Below are 20,659 nucleotides of genomic sequence, written 5' to 3'. Positions count from 1 at the left end.
ATCTGGGGGCCTAATTTTCAGACTTCACCTCAGGCCCCGAGAATCACAGGATTAGCTCTGTGCGGTAGGGTTTAGATCACAAATCTTATTAATTTGTGTCACCCATGCAGCTTCAGTTGTAGCTCTTGCTATTACCCAGAGTAAATTCTTCAGCACAAAGTCCTTGTATATTTCATTAAATAATTGACAGGTACGATGTTCAACATGTTCAAATAACTATTCAGGAGCTTGAACAAGCCCTTTCTGGTTTTCATAAATGAAAACTCACCAGTGACTTTTAACAATGCTCAAATCATCTCTTAACATCTCCAAAAACCACCTCCAATTTTCACCATTCTCAACCTCTACTATGGCATATGCTACAGGATAAAACTCATTATTACCATCTACTCCTACTGCTATCAATAACTGGTCTCCTCTGTCATTTTTTCAAAAAACAGCTGTCCAACCCTATCACCCTTTTGCATCCACTCATAAATCCCACCTTCAGTGCTCCTAGACATATATACAATCTTTTAAACTACCCAACACAACCCTCTAATTGCGCAATTATACCAACATTTGTATGTTTTAGATGCTCACAATAATCCCACAAAATTTTGTAGTGGTCAACCATAGTGCCACGTAATATCTCTATTGCCAAATCGTTGGTTCAGTATTATTACTACGTCGTCACGTCTCCTAGATTTGTCCCTTTCACTTTATCAAAATCCACTCATAGACATATTAGGCTCAACCTTCCATGAAGACAAGTACCTATTGGCTAAGTACTTTGGCGTTAGCAGCATGTTCCGATAGACCAATGCATAACGATGGTTGCTATTGTAATCTTTACCACAAAACTGTTTTCATCTTTTACCTTGCTTTCATATAACAACCATCCACAAGATTTCTCATTTCATATTGTTCGCAATCTATACCCTTCATTCTTGACATACTTGATCTCCCAGTTTGATGTTACAAAATGCTTTGTTAAGGCCCATTTTAAAAAATGCTTCTCTCAAAAATCGTATTTGTAGTGCACAAACTAAAAAGGTGAGGGACGTAAAATGCAAAACATATTTCTTTAAGGGGGGTTTATAGCATAACCATTTTACGTGGGAGGATATTACAAACGTATTAAATATGTAAAGATGATTGTTAAAACTTATTAATATTTTTCGAGAGGGTTTGATAACCTTTTTCAAAAATTTGGTTGCTACATGTCGGTCAAGGGATTAAATTCATCTGTTCATCCCGTCTTTCTATATGTTGCTCCTTCATCTTTTTCGCTATCCAAACTTTGTAGCTCATCTAACTCTCCATAGTCAATGTCAATGTCTCTAACTTCTTGCATATTATACAATCCAAAACCAAAATTAGCTTGCTCCTCATCCTCATAATCATTTTCCACAAAGCCTTCAGTTTCATCTTCCATTATATCGTCTGGTTTTTCCTCACGTCTCTGGATTCTCTTCATGTTGATCCGATTGTGAAATACCAACTCCGACTTTGTACTTAAGTGTTTCCTCAAATTGCGATCATGCCTCCTTCAAGCACATAGTCACCAATATTCACCTTACCCAAACCACTTTCATCCACATCAAACACTGGGATGCAGTAACCTTTTGTGGTACGTTCACCCCTTCATTACAGGCACTACTCTTTGGGACCTCAAGCACTGTTGTTGGTCTAATTCTCAAGGTAATGTTGTTGTTTGGCTAAGCACAACTACATAAATTTCAAGTAAACTATGTCTTTTAAGGTTCTTCATCTCCCTCACATTAGATTCACTATACAACCTCCTCAAACCATACCCAATTTACCTTTTTGCATCCTGAAGTAAAATTCTAAAGGCCCACAGTCACCACAAACATATTCAAGAGCCTCGAACCATTCCCTATTGAAGTAATCAACCCTCACAAGTCTACAAAAATCACAGTACCATGTTCGTACTTGACATTATTTGCCTTATTGAAGAAGACGCCACCGATGTATATAGCTATTGTGAAGTAGTCTATGTATTCGACATGATGATAATGTCAACAAAGGTTAGTATAGGAATCAGTTCACAACTCACAGCAAACTACATGCACATCTATCAACAAAACACGTAAAAAATCTAAACCAAGATACTTTATGTCTTAAACCTTAAAAATAGAGCAACTTACCATACACAGGAACTTCTTCAAACCTCTGAGTCTTGGATCCTCCATTTTCGATAATCACTGTCAAACTATAAATGTACTGAAAAACAACTAATTTCAATATCCCAATCTACAATTTCACATATTTCACGCACGCATTTTTAAAAAAAATAAAAACCTACTTTCTACAACTTACTGTCGTACCTTAGCTAAAGAATGACAATTGTTGGAACTTCAGAATTGCTCAAGGAAACCTTCACTATTGTGGGTGAAGAAGGAACTAATTGTACAAATTGACGTAGTTGGAACTTCATAAATGCTCAATGTGAATTGACATAGTTGCCCGTCCTTATTTATCAAATTTTCCCTTTTTCCTGGGATTTAACGGCAAACCAGATGGATGATAGCCTGCATGGGGTGTTTTCGCACAAATTGTTTGAAACATGAGGGGCTTTCTGCGATTTTCAATAGGTAAGTGGTATATCACATATGAAAAAGTTTATAAGGATATTCTGTTCACTTTTTAAAATGTATGGTTAAAAAAGTAGAGAAAACGTGAAAAATATTTTTTTTAAGAATGTATAATTAAAAATGAATATGAAAAAATAAATTTCAAATAACACTTTCAAACACAGGTTAATATTATAAAGAAAGAGAGTAATGCTATTAGCTTCACTATTGTTTAGAATTAGTTTAAGTGGCAACTTGAAAACATTAATGATAAATTCATTTTAATGCAAAGCCAAATAATCTATTTAATTAGACCTATCAAGTTTGACCACTTAGAACACCACTTTTTGTGACATGTAGATATCATTGGATGATAAAGTTTAATTAAGTACTGATTGACAATCATTATTTGCAAACTCTTTTATCTATATACCCATTTTCAACCACACATTCACACAATAAAATATTTTACACGTAAACTCAAAATATTTCTCTATTATCTTAAAAATCATTATTCAAAACTTAATTTTACCTCAATAATGTTGTCAAATATGGGCTGAATGCAAGTTATGAAATTAAGCCCCTTTTTGAGTCCCATTTTTTTCAAAAAAATATATTTTTAAACAATGTTTTAACATTATTTCAACCACAAAATATTAAATAAAATAATATTACACGTAAATTTAAAACTTTTTCTTATTTTTTAACAACACATTTCCTATCAATATACTAAAAATTTATTTTCCCCAAAAATGGGGGTCAAACAAGGGCTAATTAATCAAATATATCATGAGCTACTAAATATGAATAGTATTTTAACACCAATGATATTAAATATGATTACTCTATGATAAAATAAATAGACACCGCTTTCAAACATTGATGAATTAAACTGTAACGATCATCATTATTTGTTGGGGTTAAATCCGCCAATAGCCACTATACTTTTTATTTAATATTCCCGTGGCAATCCAATTTAATTTTAATTCACCGTGGCTATTGTATTTTATACTTAGTTTCACCATGGCCACCTAAATTGCTTTAGATTCACTATGGCCATCCAACTTAGAATAGCATTTCAGTCGAACCACTAGATTATTACCAAAACAAAAAAAATAAAAATACACATACTTTAAAAATTCACGCATAATTATTACCACAACAAAAAATGGACGTGAATTAAAAAAAAAAAAAAAAAAAAACACACACACACACACACAAACCTACTAACCCAAATGAGAAAAAACTATATAATATAAATCAAACCCAAATTCAGGCAAAATAATAATAATAATGTATGAAAAAAAAATCCACTAATCCAAATTAAAATATTATATAATATAAATCAAACCCCAATCAAGAAATAATTTGTTTATGCTTTCATATAATTTTTTTTTTATTTTCTTAAAATTTTATAATGATTAGCATGTTGTGTGTTTTTTTAATTCTTGTTTCTGATATTTTTTTTTAGTAATAATTGTGTGTGATATTATTATTATTATTATTATTATTATTATTATTATTATTATTATTATTATTATTATTATTATTATTATTTTGTGACAATAATCGGTGGCTTGGGTGGCCATGATGGTATTAAATATAAAATACAATAGGCATTGTAAATCAAAACTAATTTGGTTGATTATGGTGATGCTAAGTATAAAGTATGGTAGTCATGGGTGAATTTAACCCTTATTTGTTAAGATATCGAAAATTTACTCACAAAATTACAGTTGAAATAAAGTATCTTTCCCATGTTAATACCGATTTATCCATCAACAAAATTTTGGTGTTTAATAGACCTCATTTGTTCTTTTTGGTTTTATATTATTATCGTTATATTGTCCCGTCGAGACCTCGGGTGACTGCTATTTTTGTTAGTGCACCGATAAGCATACAAATTTAGATATCACTTGCCTCGAACAATGATGTATCTCATCATTGCTAAGGAATTTTTAATTAGATATATTTAGTTCTTTAGTTTTTATCATTTTTCATTAATAAGTTACCATGTATAATTCTTGCATCATCGTTGTATTTTTCACGTTTATATAAATTTCCATTAAACTATAAGATTTGATTTTTTCTTTCACATTACTGCATTTTTTTTTCGTTTTCGTTAAATTTTTTCTTTCATATAATTGTGATATTAAAATCAATTAATTGAGTGTTCATTTTGCATGACTTTTTTAAAAAGTTAAAAATGGTTTTGAAGATCCAAAAGTTATTTTTGATTAATTTTATGAATGTGTTTTATGCTAGTTAAAAGAACTTTTAGAAGAAATTAATTCATTGTAATTTCCTTTAAATGCACTTTGAAATTAGAAAAACTCTTTTAGAATTTAGTTTTCCAAACAAGAATAAGATGTTTCTTCCTCAAATTTTTCTGCGGAAAGTAAAAACAAAAGTCACGTCAAACCATCCTAAAAAGGGCAATAGTTTGGCTCATTAATTGTAATTAGAGGAAACTTTTGTACTTTGTTTGCTATACATTAATGTAAAAATGAGAATAAAAAATATAGTAATTACGAGCCCCACACAAGTGAGAAAAAGTCAAATATAGTGACTTGATATGATGGATAACGATCATATTTTTCATTTTAATGAGCAAATAATGAGATACAAATGGGGCTTAGCTAACAAAATTTGATGAAAATCTATTTTTACTCATATATATATGTATATTTATATTATTAAATCTATCCATTAACTTGCAATTGGAGGGAAGCATGATGATGTTAATTTATTCACAGTGGAAGTAGCTTGACGAAGAAGCGATAGTCTACCCCAACCCTTCTCTCCACTTCAATATCTCTATTGCGCAGGTTAAACCCCCTCGCCCCCCGGTCTCCCGAATTCATTTCTCTCTCTACACCCACCGGCTCGCACGTTAGCACGCCAACCAGAAATCAGAAAATTCGTAGTTATTATTATTATTTTTTAAAAGTCAATTATTTTTGTTTGGATTATAATTGGGTTATTGGGTTTTGGATCGATTGGTTGATCGATAGATGTGGAGTTGAATATGTCGAAAGTGAAACATTTACTGCGGAAACTGCATATCGGGGATCATCAACACCAAGATAGACCGCCCGTACTCGATCCGTCCCCTCAAACGACGCCGTCTCATTCTTCGTTGCCATCTTCACCTTCATCTGACCCGCACCCCATTTTGGCTCAACCTGCTCCGGATTCACTGGAAAATGAGAATTCTGTTTCTAATTCTAATTCTAATTCTAATTCTGATAGTAATTTTAATTTCTTCGAGGAGGAGTTTCAAGTTCAATTGGCACTTGCTATTAGTGTGTCGGATCCAGGTCAAAATCATGACCCGGAAACCGCACAGATCAACGTCGCCAAGCAAATTAGTCTTGGGTGTTCACCGACTCAATCCCTTGCTGAATTTCTCTCGCTTCGTTACTGGGTAATTATTGTTATTGTACTGTTCTTAATTATTTGTTTGTTTGGTGGAAATTTTGGTTCTAATTATTGATTAGATGTTATTGCGAGTCGGTCAATTTTTCAATGACACGCATTTCATTTAATTTGACCAGTACAATTATCCCTATTTGTCTGTGCATGGTAGGGTTCTGAATTTATATCGGATGACTGGGTCTGAATTATTAGGGTAAGTTGGGGAAAACTATTAGGATAGAAATCTTACTGTTCAGATGACATTTTACTTGAGTCTTATTTTCTTTGCCATTATAAATGCATGTTAAATTTGACTATTTATTTGATTTTGTTGCATTTGTTGGTTAATTGCATCTCAGTGACATGCATTTCATTTAATGCGACCATTACTATTACCCCCTTTCCTTCGTGCAAGAAAATTGCTGAATTCGTATTTAGTGCCTTGTTCTGATTTCTGGATAATGTAAGGGTTTAGGATGTATGGATAATGTTTTACCTGAAATCTTCTTTTTTCTACAATTTTTTTATGCATGCTTGATATGAACAAGTAGATCTACATTTGACTACCATTCTGTACCCTTTCTGTTTAAAAAATTAAAAATTAAAAAATAAATAAATACACACACACACAAAATAATAATAATAATAATAATAATAATAATAATAATAAAAATAAAATTTACGCAATCAGCATTATGTTTGCACTTTGCAGCATTTGATCACTGGATACTTCTATGCCGAATTTAACATATAGGTGGACTGGTGGAGTGAGATAGACCCCCCGAGTATAAAATGCTTTTACACACTGATTGTGACGCGTTAAATTTCTTCTTAACCGATCTATTTGTTACAGTCGAGCAGTAAATGACTGCTTTCTTCATCCTAGAAGTCCTTATAAAATTCTTTCAGGTGCATATAGTTTTTTTTAACTAAAATAAGCGTGCATACAATGTTGATAAACATAGCGAATGGGCCTGATAAATCTGCATTTGTATTGTGAACATGTTATACATTAGACTTGTTTACTAGCATCTAGATAAATATTTTTCCTGGAGAAAATTTTTTTAAAAATGTAGTAGTTATAAATATTTACATCTTTTTGAACTTAAAATGGGAATAAGACCACTCAACATTAACAATAATTCAACCAAAAATTTCTTAAATAAAGTCACATCAATAACCTCAATTACATGGAATGTCTTAAAAAGGAATATGCATGGGACTTGATTCCAAAATCAGCTATACCTTCAGAAAATTAATTTTATACAAGTTTTCTCTCTAGATATAAGTAAAATATTGGGTAATTTGTGGTTACCTTTCTCGACCTTTACCCCCTTTTGCCCTTCTAACCCCAACCATTGTTTCCTGGTGTTCCTATCTCCAACCTTTCATAAACTAGCGATTGTCGTCCTCGCGGATGGTTTCCATCCAAAAACACCGTTAAACTGTTGTAAATTGAAAAATATGCCACGAACATATACAAATAAGTATAAATATCAAAATAAACAAAATTCAGCCTTCTTCTTCCTCAAAATTCCACAGACCATCCCCTGCCCAACCCTGCCCTCAGGCACCCCCAACCCCATCAGCTTTTCCCCTAATCCCACCACCATTGCCCAAACCCCAATTTACTTGTCCTAAATTCCATAACCTCAGCATGATTTCATTAAACTAAAGCATAGTCCAAATAACTTTAAAATCATTGAACCAAAAATGAAATAATCATACACCAAATCTAAAATGAAACAAAGAACAAATAAATGAAGAAATCGAAAAAAGAAGGTAGGGTCCGTTTGATTGTAAAGATGGAATTTGGGTGGAAAGAAAATGAATTTCATGGAATTGAATTGCCTAAAAATTGTTTTCCTGAAAATTGTAAATTATTATATTTGGTATAATTTTTCACGTTGAAAATGTTGAAATTAAATTGATGAAATTTACTGGTATTGGGGATAAAATTCGTTTCCATTGCCCAAAAAAATAAAAATAATTCATCTATCTTTTCGTTTGGTTTTGTTTTACATGAAAATTTTAAATTAAAGGGATATTAAAAAAAAAAAAAAAAAAAAAAAAAAAAAAAAAAAAAAGATTCAAGAAAATCATTTATCTTTTGATGTTTGTTTGACTTTATTTTACATGGAAATTGCTAATTAAAGGGAAATATTTTTTTACAATAATTTTTAGAATTTGTTTCCATTGCCAACAAAAAAAAATAATAAACGAAAAAAATGCTGCGGTAAACTGGAAAATGAGAATTCATTTTCCTCCAAAACATGGAAAATATCCATGTGGCATGAAAATGTGGAAAATGAATTCCAATGAAATTTTGCCAATCAAACACCCAAAAAATGGAAAGTTGGAATTCCAATTCCATTTTCTATGGAATTTCTTTCCTATCAAACACACCCTTAGTTTTCTGGGCTTCTGTTTGTCACTTAATGTGAAAATGGAGGATTGTCTTAGTTGAAGATCTGTATATAGGAGTTACTTCTCTTCAACAAAATATAAAATGTGTTTCTCTAAATTCCAATGCAAAAACCAAGCAGAAATTAGATTAAGATTTTTGAGTTCGTAAAATTCAATGTAGCCCCATTTGTCACTACTGTGCTGGGATCTGATTCATGCTCTGTTTTTCTGACAATGGCCGCTAACCTCTTTGGTTATAGTTGTATGGAGCTTTGCAATATTGGTGTTAACATTGACTTGTGGTGGGGGTGGATGGAAGCTAAGGAAGACAAAGTTTTCTTTCTTTTTTCCTTTTTTCAGTTTTTTCCCCCTTTAATTTGCATTTATATTGCCTTTCTTATCTTATATGAGTTATAGGGCATCGTTGCCATTTTAGAATAGTTTAACAGAGCTCTTAGACAGAAGGATGACGGCCACTAATTTATTAATAAAAATCGACAATTGAAATTCCAGGAAACATGGTTGGGGATAGGACATCCAAAGGGTGTAGAGGTTGCACATGTGGCAGCCACAAATTTCCCTAAAATATTCCACAAAGATCCTTTTTCTTTAATAAGTGGTTAATATGAACTCAATCTCCTGAACAGCAAAATCTAATAGAAACAGATGATTCTCACAAAGTATATTTAGAGAGTGTCCCTGCAATAGCTTATTAAAGAGTTCAATGGAAATTTAGCATAATTTGATCTGAAGCTTTTCTTCTGATGTCCGGTTTCTCTGTAAAAATGGGAGCTAAACTCACTGCAATTATCTGACTAGTGATTAGACAACTGCTTCTATTTCATTTATTTTACCTCATTTATCAAATTTCTATCATTAACGAAGTTCCCTTTAAGGACGTAGTTTGCGATTGGCACGGAAGGTAAATAATCTTGGGTGTAGATGCTGATTTTAGATGTATGAGTTATGTCTGCATGTGTAGAAAAAGACTTCACCGACCAACATGTCGAGTGTCCAAACATCAAGTAAGATTTGTTTGTTCCAAACATCCAACTGAACTCTGGTCGCAAGTGGAATAGCACAAGAAGTATTTTTTTCGTCTTGACAACATAGTTTCTTCTTTTTATTTATTGCATTTATATTGATTATCTTGTCTAATCAATATGTAGACTGGTAACTTAACTGTGTTTCATGTTTTATCTATATAATGGAAGCTTATAATAGATAATCTCATTTTTACTTTAGTTTGTATTAATTGCTTTATTGCACCCTCTTCTCTTGACCATCTCTCACTATAAAATAAAGGGGAAAAAAAAAGGAAAGGGCTGCATATTAAGCCCTTGTTTGTCATCCATTATTTTACATTTCACCACATTATTTTTTCTACAGTACACATTTTCAACCACACATTTTTTATTAAAATAATATTACACGCAAACCAAAATTTTTTCCTTCTTTTTAACCACACATTCTCCATCAATCTACTATTTTATAATACATTTTTATAATTAAAGGAGTTCAAACACACCCTAAGTGTTTGTCATTTGTTATTTGTGATTTACTCGTTATGTTGTTAGCTCAATGACTTAAAGAAGGTTCTTTTGTTTTTCCTTTGTGCATGCAGAGCTACAATGCCATAAATTATGATGAGAAAGTAATTGACGGGTTCTATGATATTTGTGGATTTGATTCGAATTTGTTGTCCCAAGCAAAAATGCCATCGCTGGTAGATCTTCAATTAATTTCAGTTTTGGATCACGTTGGTTCTGAGGTTGTTTTAGTGAACCGCACACTTGACACAGAACTGCGGGAATTTGAGGAAAAAGTTTACTGCATGTCCGTGGAGTGCCTTGCTTTGGAAAGGGGTACAAGTTTTTTAGTTCAAAAAATTGCTGACCTTATTGTTAACAGAATGGGAGGTCCTGTTAATGATGCTGAAGAAATGTTTAAAAGGTGGAAAGCAAGGAGTTATGACTTGCAAATCTTTCTGAATGCTATCATCCTTCCCCTTGGGTGTCTTGATGTTGGAGATTCACGCCAGAGAGCTTTGCTCTTTAAGGTTCTGAATGCTTCCCTCTTTCCTTACACTCATCTGTTTGAACTAATGTGGATAAGGTATTCACATGAGTTTAATGACAGTTAGGCTATGTTTTAGCCCTATTTTTCAGGAAATAGATTTTGTAATGGTGATTTTATTTGGAGAATGTGTGGTTAAAAAGTCGAAGAAGTTTTGGGTTTACGTGTAAAATTATTTTATTGGAAGAATATGAGGTTGAAAAATTCGTTTAGAGAAAAATGTGTTTCAGAAATGGGGTTCAAACAGGGGCTTAATCATCTGATTATTCTAGCTTGACTTTGACTTGCATTTTGTGGTTAAAATATTCAATCTAGAGAACTAAAATTTAGTATCTTTAATGGGTTAGTTAGTGCCTTCTTAGCAATATGTTTTATATGATTAAACTAGTACCTTATTTATTATGCAACAAATAGGAGAATTGTAGCCAGTCCCTGTCCTTTGGGTCAATTGCACTTGGTTCCTATTGTAGTTTCTTGGCCAACAAGTCCTCGATATTGTATTTTTGTGGTGAGGGACACTTCTGACTTTTTCCATCCAAAACATATATTAAATATCTTGAGTAGACAATTATGCTTCATGTTTTTTTTTTTTTTTTAAAAAACGAGGAAAACAACTCTCACACCCCCACCACCCATCCCCTGTCATCCAGTCCTCCTCCATTCATCCCCAGGTTGAGATAAAGAGGCTCCTGGTTCAGGAATACTCTGATCTGGATTTCAAGTGGGAAGCTGCATGAGGCTAGTTGAGGAGTTAGAGCAGCCAACGTTGTAGAAATTTAGAGCTAGTTTCTGAATCTATGAGGCAGAGAATGGACTTCTGACTTGTGCTTGATCTGACATCCGAAAGTTAGGAGAAAGTAGGTTGAATCTGGTAATAAAATCCTAGAAGTATCAATTGTGGAAAATGCAGACTTAGCCCCCCATTTGAGCCCCATTATTTCTCATTACATTCAATTAAAATTTTCTCTCTCCTACTTTTAACCACACAATCTTCAATAAAATAATATTACACGCAAATGAAAAAAATTTCAACCACTCATTTTAAAAAAAAAACACTATCCATCTCATTATAATGCCAAATAATGGGGTTCAAGCACACCCAAAATCTTGCTCTTTGCAGTTCAAAGATAATTTCACCATCCACTGATAAAAATACCATTCTCCATTAGGTTAAATAAATAAAGAAACACAAAGATGAGTGTCCTAGTTCAGATGTACTGATTAAGAGGGTTGAATGTGGACACTGGACTGGGTTAGAAATCTCTAAAAGATCTACCGATCCTCTCCAAGAAGGGAATAAAAGGAATATCTTTAAATCTTAACTCAGATGTCCAGAAATTACTTTTCAAGACTTGAAGTGAAAACTTGAAACTACTGAGAAGTTCAAAAGAGTGGAAGTGCCAGAAGGAGAATTTTGGGTTTAGAGAGAGAGAGAGGATATGTGTGTTAAAGAGTGGAAGTTTCCTTGCTTTCTTTAAATCTTATTTTTCTTTGTAATTTGTTTATGAATAAAAAGTCAGATGCTGCAAGACTACATTTTTTGGGACCCATTTAACAAGAAAATTAGGGGACCCAGTGGGAATCGTACCAAAGAATAGGGTCGTACACCTTACGTTTAAACTTGTCATTTAGACTTTCTTTTCTGGATGACCCGTACAAGTGAGAGTTCTGATCTTATCCAGAAATCAACTTCCAATTATCTAATGATCTTGATGTTGGGTGATACTTGATAGGTACTTGCTGATAGGATCAACCTTCCATGTAAGCTCGTCAAAGGTAGTTATTATACTGGCACTGATGAAGGAGCTGTGAACTTGATCAGATTGGACAATGGAAGGTAGCATTTGTACACTTGGTTGTATATTATTTTTGTGAATATGCATGTCATCGATCTCTTTGTAGACATAGTTTTTTGCATTTTTAGTTCACTGCAATCACTTTATTAGGTAAATAATTTCTTATCTTGCTTTACAATGTTCTTTGGAGGGTGTTTGGAGGGGGTAGGAGTTGTGTTGGATGGCACATATGATGCTAATGTTTAAAAATATCAGTCAAACGCCAGTATTATTAATCTTCTACTGGAAACTTGATTGCTCATCACCTCAAAGGGATTTAGTTTTGTTACACTGTATGCTTTGTTTACTGTTGCAAACATGTTAGATGTTACTATTTCAAACTCTGAAATTAGAACATTGAATTATGATCTGGGATTGATTCTTCCCCACCTCCACCAAAAACAAAAATCTAAAAAGTAAAATGTTAGCTCAAAAGCAGGTGCCCCTCAAAGACCCTCCTTTTTCTCTCTTGAAAATACCTGCATCAAATAAGAGGAACAATGCACCATTTGCCCTTTTAATTCCTTCCCTTCTGTGTAAGCAGTTTAATAAATCTTCAACAGTAGTAGGCATAACTCACTTCACAAACATGGTCATAACACTGATTCAAAATTACCTCGTAACATTTCCTGTGCAAAAGCAAATTGTAGTGTTTTTACCACAGCCTTATACCTAATGATCCTGCTAATAAAACAACTTTTTGTCGTCAAATGTTTGGGAGAGAGAATGATATCCTGATTCCAAGGTGCTGCCTAAGGAAAAGGTAACCTTTTTTGGTGCCTTGACTTTCTCATAGCTATTAAGGGAACTGAGGACCAGAGCATGACTTCACAATGAAATTCCCATAGCTAGCCCAATCCAACAAGTTGACCCAATTATATTTGCAACTATATTCATCTTATTAGTTTCTGCTGATAATCTATTATTGTTAAGTCGAGTATCATTGATGACAGAGACAGATAGCCCAGCCCAGCCCCCCCCCCCCCCCAACTCAGGCCCAATATTTTTTTTTAAGGTATTTTTTATTTTTTTTGGTAAAAAACCAGTTTTTTTGTGTAAAACTTTTTTTTTCCGCGTAGTAGCTTGGTTTGAAATTTTGTAGCCCGATCTTGGATCCAATCCTGGATCCGTCCCTGATTGATGATGAAAAAGTATCCCGTATTTGTCTTAAAATGTTGCCAATGAAATCAGTTAGGTGTTAGAAATTCGGGAAAGAAAAACACTTGATGATTTAAACCGATTTTTGAATTGATGCAGTGAATACATTGTTGATCTTATGGGTGCTCCAGGCACTCTAATCCCTGCTGAGGTGCCCAGTAGTCATCAGAATTTTAGTTTAGATGCAAGGAGTATTACACATGTTGTAGGGACCACCAAAAGTTCATGTATAACATTTGACGAAGGAGCTGGGCGTTCACTTATGCCTAATAATGATGAAACTTTCAAAATAAAAAGTTCAAGTTCAGAATCATCTTCCATTTTCCCCAAGTCAAAGAGAAATGGCAGAGCTATCGCACTATCATTATGCGGAGTTTGTGAAGAGTCAGCAGGTGCTGGACCGAAAGCATCAGCAAGACAGAAGTTGCAAGTTGAAGATGTTTCCAAATGTGTAATCGATGCCGCGAGAGATCCAGAATTTGCTGGAAAACTTCATGCTGTTTTGTCAGAGAATTATGGGACATCAAACCCAGATGTGCTTTTGAGCATGAATTCCCACGATAATGGAGAGGACAAATTGTTTACTAAAAATGAATCAGTGAGAGGTGAAAGGGTGATTGATACTTGGCGTCATCCAGAGATGTTCTTGTCCAAAAAAGAGAACGCTCCGCAGCAGATATTTAGCAAGGTTTTATGTGACAGCAGCAAAATCCATACCGCTGAAGGGTTGGCAGCACAGCAGCTTAAACCGGATCCGGCTGTCTCTAATCCTGGATATAATGTATCTTCTAATACTCCAGCAGAAGGATTTACGCTTTTCAAAGGTAGAACTGATGAAGTAATCCATGATGATGATATTGCCGTGGGTGCTGGCTGTGCCAATTTGTCTGGCAAGATAGACAAGTCTTCTGTGGAAGTGACTGCAGTAGCCTACAGTAACCAGTCTAGTACTAGCAAGAATCAGAAAATGAAAAATGACCCTGTCCTGAGTGGTGTTGCTGAAATTTTGTGGGAAGATCTTCAGATTGGTGAACGCATTGGCATAGGTAAGAGTTCATTGGTTTTATTTTCTTGTGTTGAAGTTCTATATCTATTGTTGAGATTAAGAACATGTTTGGAAAGTGTTTATAAATAGATATAAATGAGTGATGGATAGGTGGATATTACTTGTAGGTCTCTCGAAATGTGTAGATAAAAAGTGGCTGGGTGTTTATAAATATGAGCTAAACATAGGCTAAAGGGAATCTATGCACCGTTTCTCCATTGCTGCTCTTTTGTCAGGTTTGAGGTGGGCTGCGGGGAGGGGAGGTGGATAATACAGCTACCTGTATTTTCCTGATTTCTTCTGAAATAATTAAGTGATAATAAATTGTAATGTTTCCACAGTTTCACACATGTGCTTGGATCCTTGAATTTATCCTAGTCATTTGATCCTACTTCATAGTTCGTCATGAATTATGGTTCTTTCCACGAAGTTGGTAAATGTTTAATAATTATTTTGTTTCCTAGTCAAAAAGACGAATGTCATTGTGATTTTTAAATTTCAACAGAAAGTCCTCCTTTTAGTTGCATTCATTCAATCCCCTCGATTCCCATTGTCTCAACAAATAGAGTAGAAGAGAACACCTTACTTTGCCCATTTTTCATTTTAGTTCATCATTATCTTAGCTGAGCTGTCTGTGTTAACCTCTTACATGCTGCCTTTTTTACCTTGCACCTTATTGAACGGGTTGCTTTTGGGAGTATGAGATTTTCTCGAGTTTGAAATAGTCTTCCTGTTTTAACATATCTGTTTCCTTTCATATCTTGCAGGTTCATATGGTGAAGTTTATCGGGCAGAATGGAATGGCACAGTAAGTTATGTTTTTGTGCATTTGTCTAATCTGTTTATAATTTTATTGAAGTGTAACTTTTCCAGTTTTTCTATGAAAAGATGCATTTTGGTGCAGAAGCATGGGATTCTTGAAACAAGAATAAAGTTAAAAAGCTAGAAACTATATAGGGAATAATTTTACTGTATTGAATTTGATTATTGAAAAAATGTACGAAGCCTTTATATATATAAGCAAAATTATTCCCTAATTTTACTAATATGAGGAAACTAATACAAGGAAACTAAAATAAAATTGTAATCAAAAGAAATTAGAATAGCTTGAAACAAGAATAAAGTTAAAAAGCTAGAAACTATGTAGGGAATAATTTTACTGTATTGAATTTGATTATTGAAAAAATGTACAAAGCCTTTATATATATATAAGCAAAATTATTCCCTAATTTTACTAATATGAGGAAACTAATACAAGGAAACTAAAATAAAATTGTAATCAAAAGAAATTAGAAATTCTATTCTAATCAATAAAGAAAAAAATCATATTCTAAACAAGAAATAAGAATAAAAAGATAAACATATTACAACTAGAAATCTTATTATGAATATCTAGTTGTTGTCCTATTTACAATAGGATTATCCTACATTATTCTCTCCCACTTGAAAACAAACTCGTCCTCGAGTTTGATTGAAGAAAAGAAAGTCAATCAATCGGGAAGAAAATACTCAAAAAGTCTGTCAATACTGATATTGAAGAAATGTCCATTTCTTGATGTGCTCAATAAATGTCATTTTATTCTTCAGTTGCATTGTTTGAAGTCAAGTTTGTTCCTATAGCATTGTTTGATTTATCATCCTTGAGTCCTCAGAGGCCACAGGTGTTATTTTTAATTCTTCACACTTCTCATCTTCTGCCATAATGACTAATGATCCTTTCTTCTATACAAATGAATGAACTAGTACGGGGACTCAAACCTTAACTGTCCATTTTTTCTATTCTTATGCAATTCATTTGCATTGAAATAGTAGAAAAGGTCAAAACAAAATTTTTATTATCAATTTGATAAGTCTCACCTTTGATTCCTTTGTGATTAGAAAGTTTAATTCCCTCTCTTGTTTGACACTTATGAACTTCAACTTGTTCAACATCGGAGTGCAGCTCGATCTTGGGATCTTCAATTGTAATTTTCATATATAAGGGATCAGCAGGTCTCAAAATTTCAAATTGCACAAGCTTTTTTCCTATCTATTGTAGTATCATGGACAGTAACATTCTGATTATCTTGAATTATTTTTTTAACCTCATCATCTGCCTTATAAATCTTTTTCTCTTTGTCATGCACTAGTATTCACAAATTGCTCATCACATGACACCAAAACAATCTTCTTTGCATACCACCAAAACACATACCTGTTATCTTGGCCTATGTAAGTGGCATCTATATTACAATACCATGATTGTCCCCTAAGGTACATGACAATTGTTCATCTCTACAACGTTAAATATAATTTCATCTTTGTTGTATTTTTCCATAGAAAGTGAAATTTTAAATACCTCAATGTTTTGAATTTCTTATGCCGTGTTAACTTGTGAAGCTTGATAACAAGATGAATATTTTTTCATCTTCAAATTTAAAGCTTTCACCAATGCTTTGGGTACCAAGTTCTCACTACTCTTATGATTTATTATCACACTACATACTTTGTTATTGATACATCGTGTTCTAAAAATTTTATTGCACTTTAAACATATCTTCTTGATAGTCCTTCGCAAAATTCTCAATAACTTGTTCAAACTTAGTTGGGACTCGAGGAAACTCTCTGGCCACCTGCTATTGTGTTCTAGGCCTGTTGAAGTAACCACTATTCATAGCAGTTAAAGTCTATAAATTCTTGTCAGCTGCACCTTCAAAGATATCCGTCATTCGTTCTAAATTCTGGACCAATGTTGGTTTTGCAATCCTCCGATCATCGTCATGAGGATGCATACCACTACCACCATAAATGGCTATCAGCCAAGTACAAATTTTACTCTGATACCAATTTGTGGAAGTGGTATTGAAATTTTTGAAACAAGAATAAAGTTAAAAGGCTAGAAATTATGTACTGGATAATTTTATTTTATTGAATTTGATTATTGAAAAATTGTACAAAGTTTTTATATATATAAGCAAAATTATTCCCTAATCTTACTAATGTAAGGAAAATAAAATAAAATTCTAATCTAAAAGAAATTAGAAATCTTATTCTAATCAACAAAGAAAAGAAATCTTATTCTAATCAAGAAATAAGAACAAAAAGATAGAACATATCACAACTAGACTTCTTATTATAAATATCTAATTTTTATTCTATTTACAATAGGATTGTCCTACACATTTGTTAGTGATTTGTAGGTGATATAGGTCTAGTTGCATTTCCAAATTTTAATATAGGCCTTCTTATACCTTTCAAATGTTATAAATTGATATTCAACGAGCTTCCTTGATTGATACTCTTGATGCATGTCGCAAATTAATTTGAAGATTATGGGCCAGTAAATTTAAAAACTAATGCAGTTCTGTAAACAGTCTATATGAGTATCTATGCGAGTTCCTATTTAATTAATTCATATTGAGCTCCTTTGATAATATTGGTTTCAAGTAACTGGAATTTTTTACTATTTCAAAATGAAAATGGTTTTTGAGAGATGGGAGGGCAGGAGACTTGGCAGTTTAGTTGCAGTAGAACCTTACATCTCTTTTCTTGTATATTATCATTAAATATGATATTATTATATATCAGGAAGTTGCTGTAAAGAAATTCATGAATCAAGATATCTCTGGTGTTGCACTCGCACAATTTAGATGCGAGGTACGTGCCAATTTTGATCGACATGCATTATATTATCCACAAAATTTTAGGAACGAGTTAGTATTTCTGTGATGATTTAACTCTTTGCTCCATGCTGCTTTATGCAGGTTGAGATCATGCTGAGATTGAGGCATCCAAATGTTGTTCTTTTCATGGGAGCTGTAACTCGGCCTCCAAATCTGTCCATATTGACAGAGTTTCTCCCAAGGTTTATATCTCAATAAATTAAAAATTACTCTTAGTTTGGATTTCACAGATATGCCAGTATTCATGTATTCTAAATTTCATAATATCACCACCACTTTAGATCCCTCTTATTTTGAGTGCCTAAGAAGTCTTCAAGCCCTTCAGTTCTTCTTATTAACTTTTAAACAGAGAATTTGTCATTAAATGATGTAATGGTTCTGTTCATTCCCCTTCTTCTCTAGCTGTTTCTTATCTGCTTCTTCTCTATATGCAGGGGTAGTTTATTTAAACTGCTGCACCGACTAAATATCCAAATTGAAGAAAAGAGGCGAATAAAAATGGCACTCGACGTGGTATTGATTGGACAATTTTTTTTCCCTTTGCTTCTGTTATCACTGTCTTCACATCTGTTGATATGCCAATTTTTTGCAGGCCAGAGGAATGAATTACTTGCACACTAGTCACCCTATCATAGTGCATCGTGATTTGAAGACTCCCAATCTCCTAGTTGACAAAAACTGGGTGGTTAAGGTTTAATTGATAGAATTTGGTATTGAAATACTCAAAATTTTGATAACGTGTTTCCCATATCTCTTACTGACTTATGTGCTGTTTTGAAATACTGTAAATTTCTAGGTCTGTGATTTTGGGATGTCACGTTTGCAGCACAGCACATTTCTGTCTTCCAAGTCAGCTGCTGGAACAGTAATGCCTTTTCGATTTGGATTTTAGATTTTATTTTTTCCATTTTTCCATGTCTTTATACCCACCCCCCACCCCAAAGAAAAAAATGAATAAATAAATAATGACAACAGTGAATTATCTACTGATTATATTTTGCAGGCGGAATGGATGGCACCAGAGGTTCTAAGGAATGAACAATCCAATGAGAAGTGAGTCGATCCTCTGTGTTATGTAATATCTTTGAAGAATGTGAATTCTCTTGAATATTTCATTTCAAATCTTGCTGATGAGGTTAGCGTCTCTGGTTTGCAGATCTGATGTATATAGTTTTGGAGTAATATTGTGGGAATTGGCAACTCTTCGTGTACCATGGATGGAAATGAACTCCATGCAGGTTGTTGGAGCTGTTGGATTTCAGGGTAGGCACCTTGAGATTCTGCCCACTATTGATCCAATGGTCGCGGAGATAATTAGTGACTGTTGGAACCGGTGAGTTCCTAAACTTAAAGGCTAAGAGTTGTCTCGCAAAGCTTTTATTAGATTACAAGATATTGGTCTTACGACATGTGTGGATAATAAGTGGGCAAAAGTTGCGGGTCTTACATAATGTATGGATGAAAATAGAGTTTGACCTGCTTATAGGCAATTATAATCTTTGCCAAACATGTCCTGATTCTAGACTGTAATGCCTCGTGGTCTTGTAAATGTCTGGTTCAGATGGATATTTAGACATTGACTGTTTAGGATGAATGATATATTTGTTGCAAAATGTTAGCCTCCGTAGGAAAAGAATTTATAAACATTTTAATTTATAAATAGAAAGAATAAATGGTGGATAGTACTTATGGGTCCATTTGAATATATGGTTGAAAATAGGGGTGGGCGTGGGTCGGTTCTGTTCGGTTCTAAAGAGAATCGAATCGAACCAAAATTTTCGGGTATCTAGTAAATGAAACCGTCGGGTCCAAATATAATTATGGAACCGTTCGGGTTCAGTTCGGTTCGGTTCTGTACTATAATTAAATTTTTTAACATTTATAACAATATTATATAAATACAACTAATGATACATTCAATGATTTTGGAATGTTAGATATTAGTAAGCTACCTTGTTCAAATGATCGCTACGGTCAAAGTTTCGGTCGGCGGAGGTCACAGCTTCGATCAAAGGTCACAGTGTCGGCTAGGGTTGGGTAAATCTCCCGAACCGAACTCGACGGTTCTTGTCAAATTAAATACCCGAACGGGTATCTGAATTGAGAACCGACGGGTATGGTTCGGTTCTCGGTTCTAGACCAAGAACCGAAGAACCGAATAAGAACCGAATCTTTCTAATTTTTTTTATATTGAGTAAATTAAATTATTTTAATTTTAATTTTTCTAAACAAATTAACAAATTAATAATTTCTAAATCCAAATTTTTTGTCCAATAATTTGTTTCATTTCTAATTTTTTAATTTTGGTCCAATTACCCTTTTTATTGTTTCATTTCTTAGCCCAATAAGATCCAATCCACTAAATAACCTTAAACACCTACATTAAAGTGCATAACATTGTCTCGACTCTCGTACTCACTCTCGCAACCTCGCTAATATTCCAAAACCTATACAATCGTCGACCGACACTGTGACCTCCGATCG

General features: G+C 33.5%; 1 protein-coding gene across 3 annotated transcripts; it reads left to right on the top strand.

Moving 5' to 3' along the window:
- Positions 1 to 5,296: 5,296 nt before the first annotated feature.
- Positions 5,297 to 19,684, top strand: LOC111407471 (probable serine/threonine-protein kinase SIS8). Of its 3 annotated transcripts, none has more exons than XM_023036968.1 (13): positions 5,297 to 5,404; positions 5,591 to 6,003; positions 10,024 to 10,458; positions 12,209 to 12,312; positions 13,568 to 14,514; positions 15,281 to 15,321; positions 18,081 to 18,149; positions 18,257 to 18,357; positions 18,610 to 18,688; positions 18,768 to 18,866; positions 18,972 to 19,040; positions 19,179 to 19,228; positions 19,332 to 19,684. In XM_023036968.1, the coding sequence occupies exons 2-13, from the start codon at positions 5,605 to 5,607 to the stop codon at positions 19,510 to 19,512; spliced, it is 2,574 nt and encodes an 857-aa protein (XP_022892736.1). In that variant the 5' UTR covers positions 5,297 to 5,404; positions 5,591 to 5,604; the 3' UTR covers positions 19,513 to 19,684. The 3 variants fall into 3 exon arrangements, with proteins under 3 accessions (XP_022892736.1, XP_022892737.1, XP_022892735.1); XM_023036969.1 differs by having other exon boundaries at positions 5,580 to 6,003; XM_023036967.1 differs by lacking the exon at positions 5,297 to 5,404 and having other exon boundaries at positions 5,412 to 6,003.
- Positions 19,685 to 20,659: the final 975 nt, after the last annotated feature.

This window comes from Olea europaea, chromosome 13 (genome assembly GCF_002742605.1).
Source record: "Olea europaea var. sylvestris chromosome 13, O_europaea_v1, whole genome shotgun sequence".
Classification (NCBI taxonomy): domain Eukaryota; kingdom Viridiplantae; phylum Streptophyta; class Magnoliopsida; order Lamiales; family Oleaceae; genus Olea; species Olea europaea.
This window is presented reverse-complemented; position numbering and strand designations above follow the sequence as displayed.

Coding starts and splice junctions, on each gene's coding strand:
- LOC111407471 (XM_023036968.1), top strand. CDS start 5,605: ATGTCGAAAGTGAAACATTTACTGCGGAAACTGCATATCGGGGATCAT. Junction 10,459..12,208: donor AGAGAGCTTTGCTCTTTAAG/GTTCTGAATGCT, acceptor GATACTTGATAG/GTACTTGCTGATAGGATCAA. Junction 19,229..19,331: donor AATGAACAATCCAATGAGAA/GTGAGTCGATCC, acceptor TCTGGTTTGCAG/ATCTGATGTATATAGTTTTG.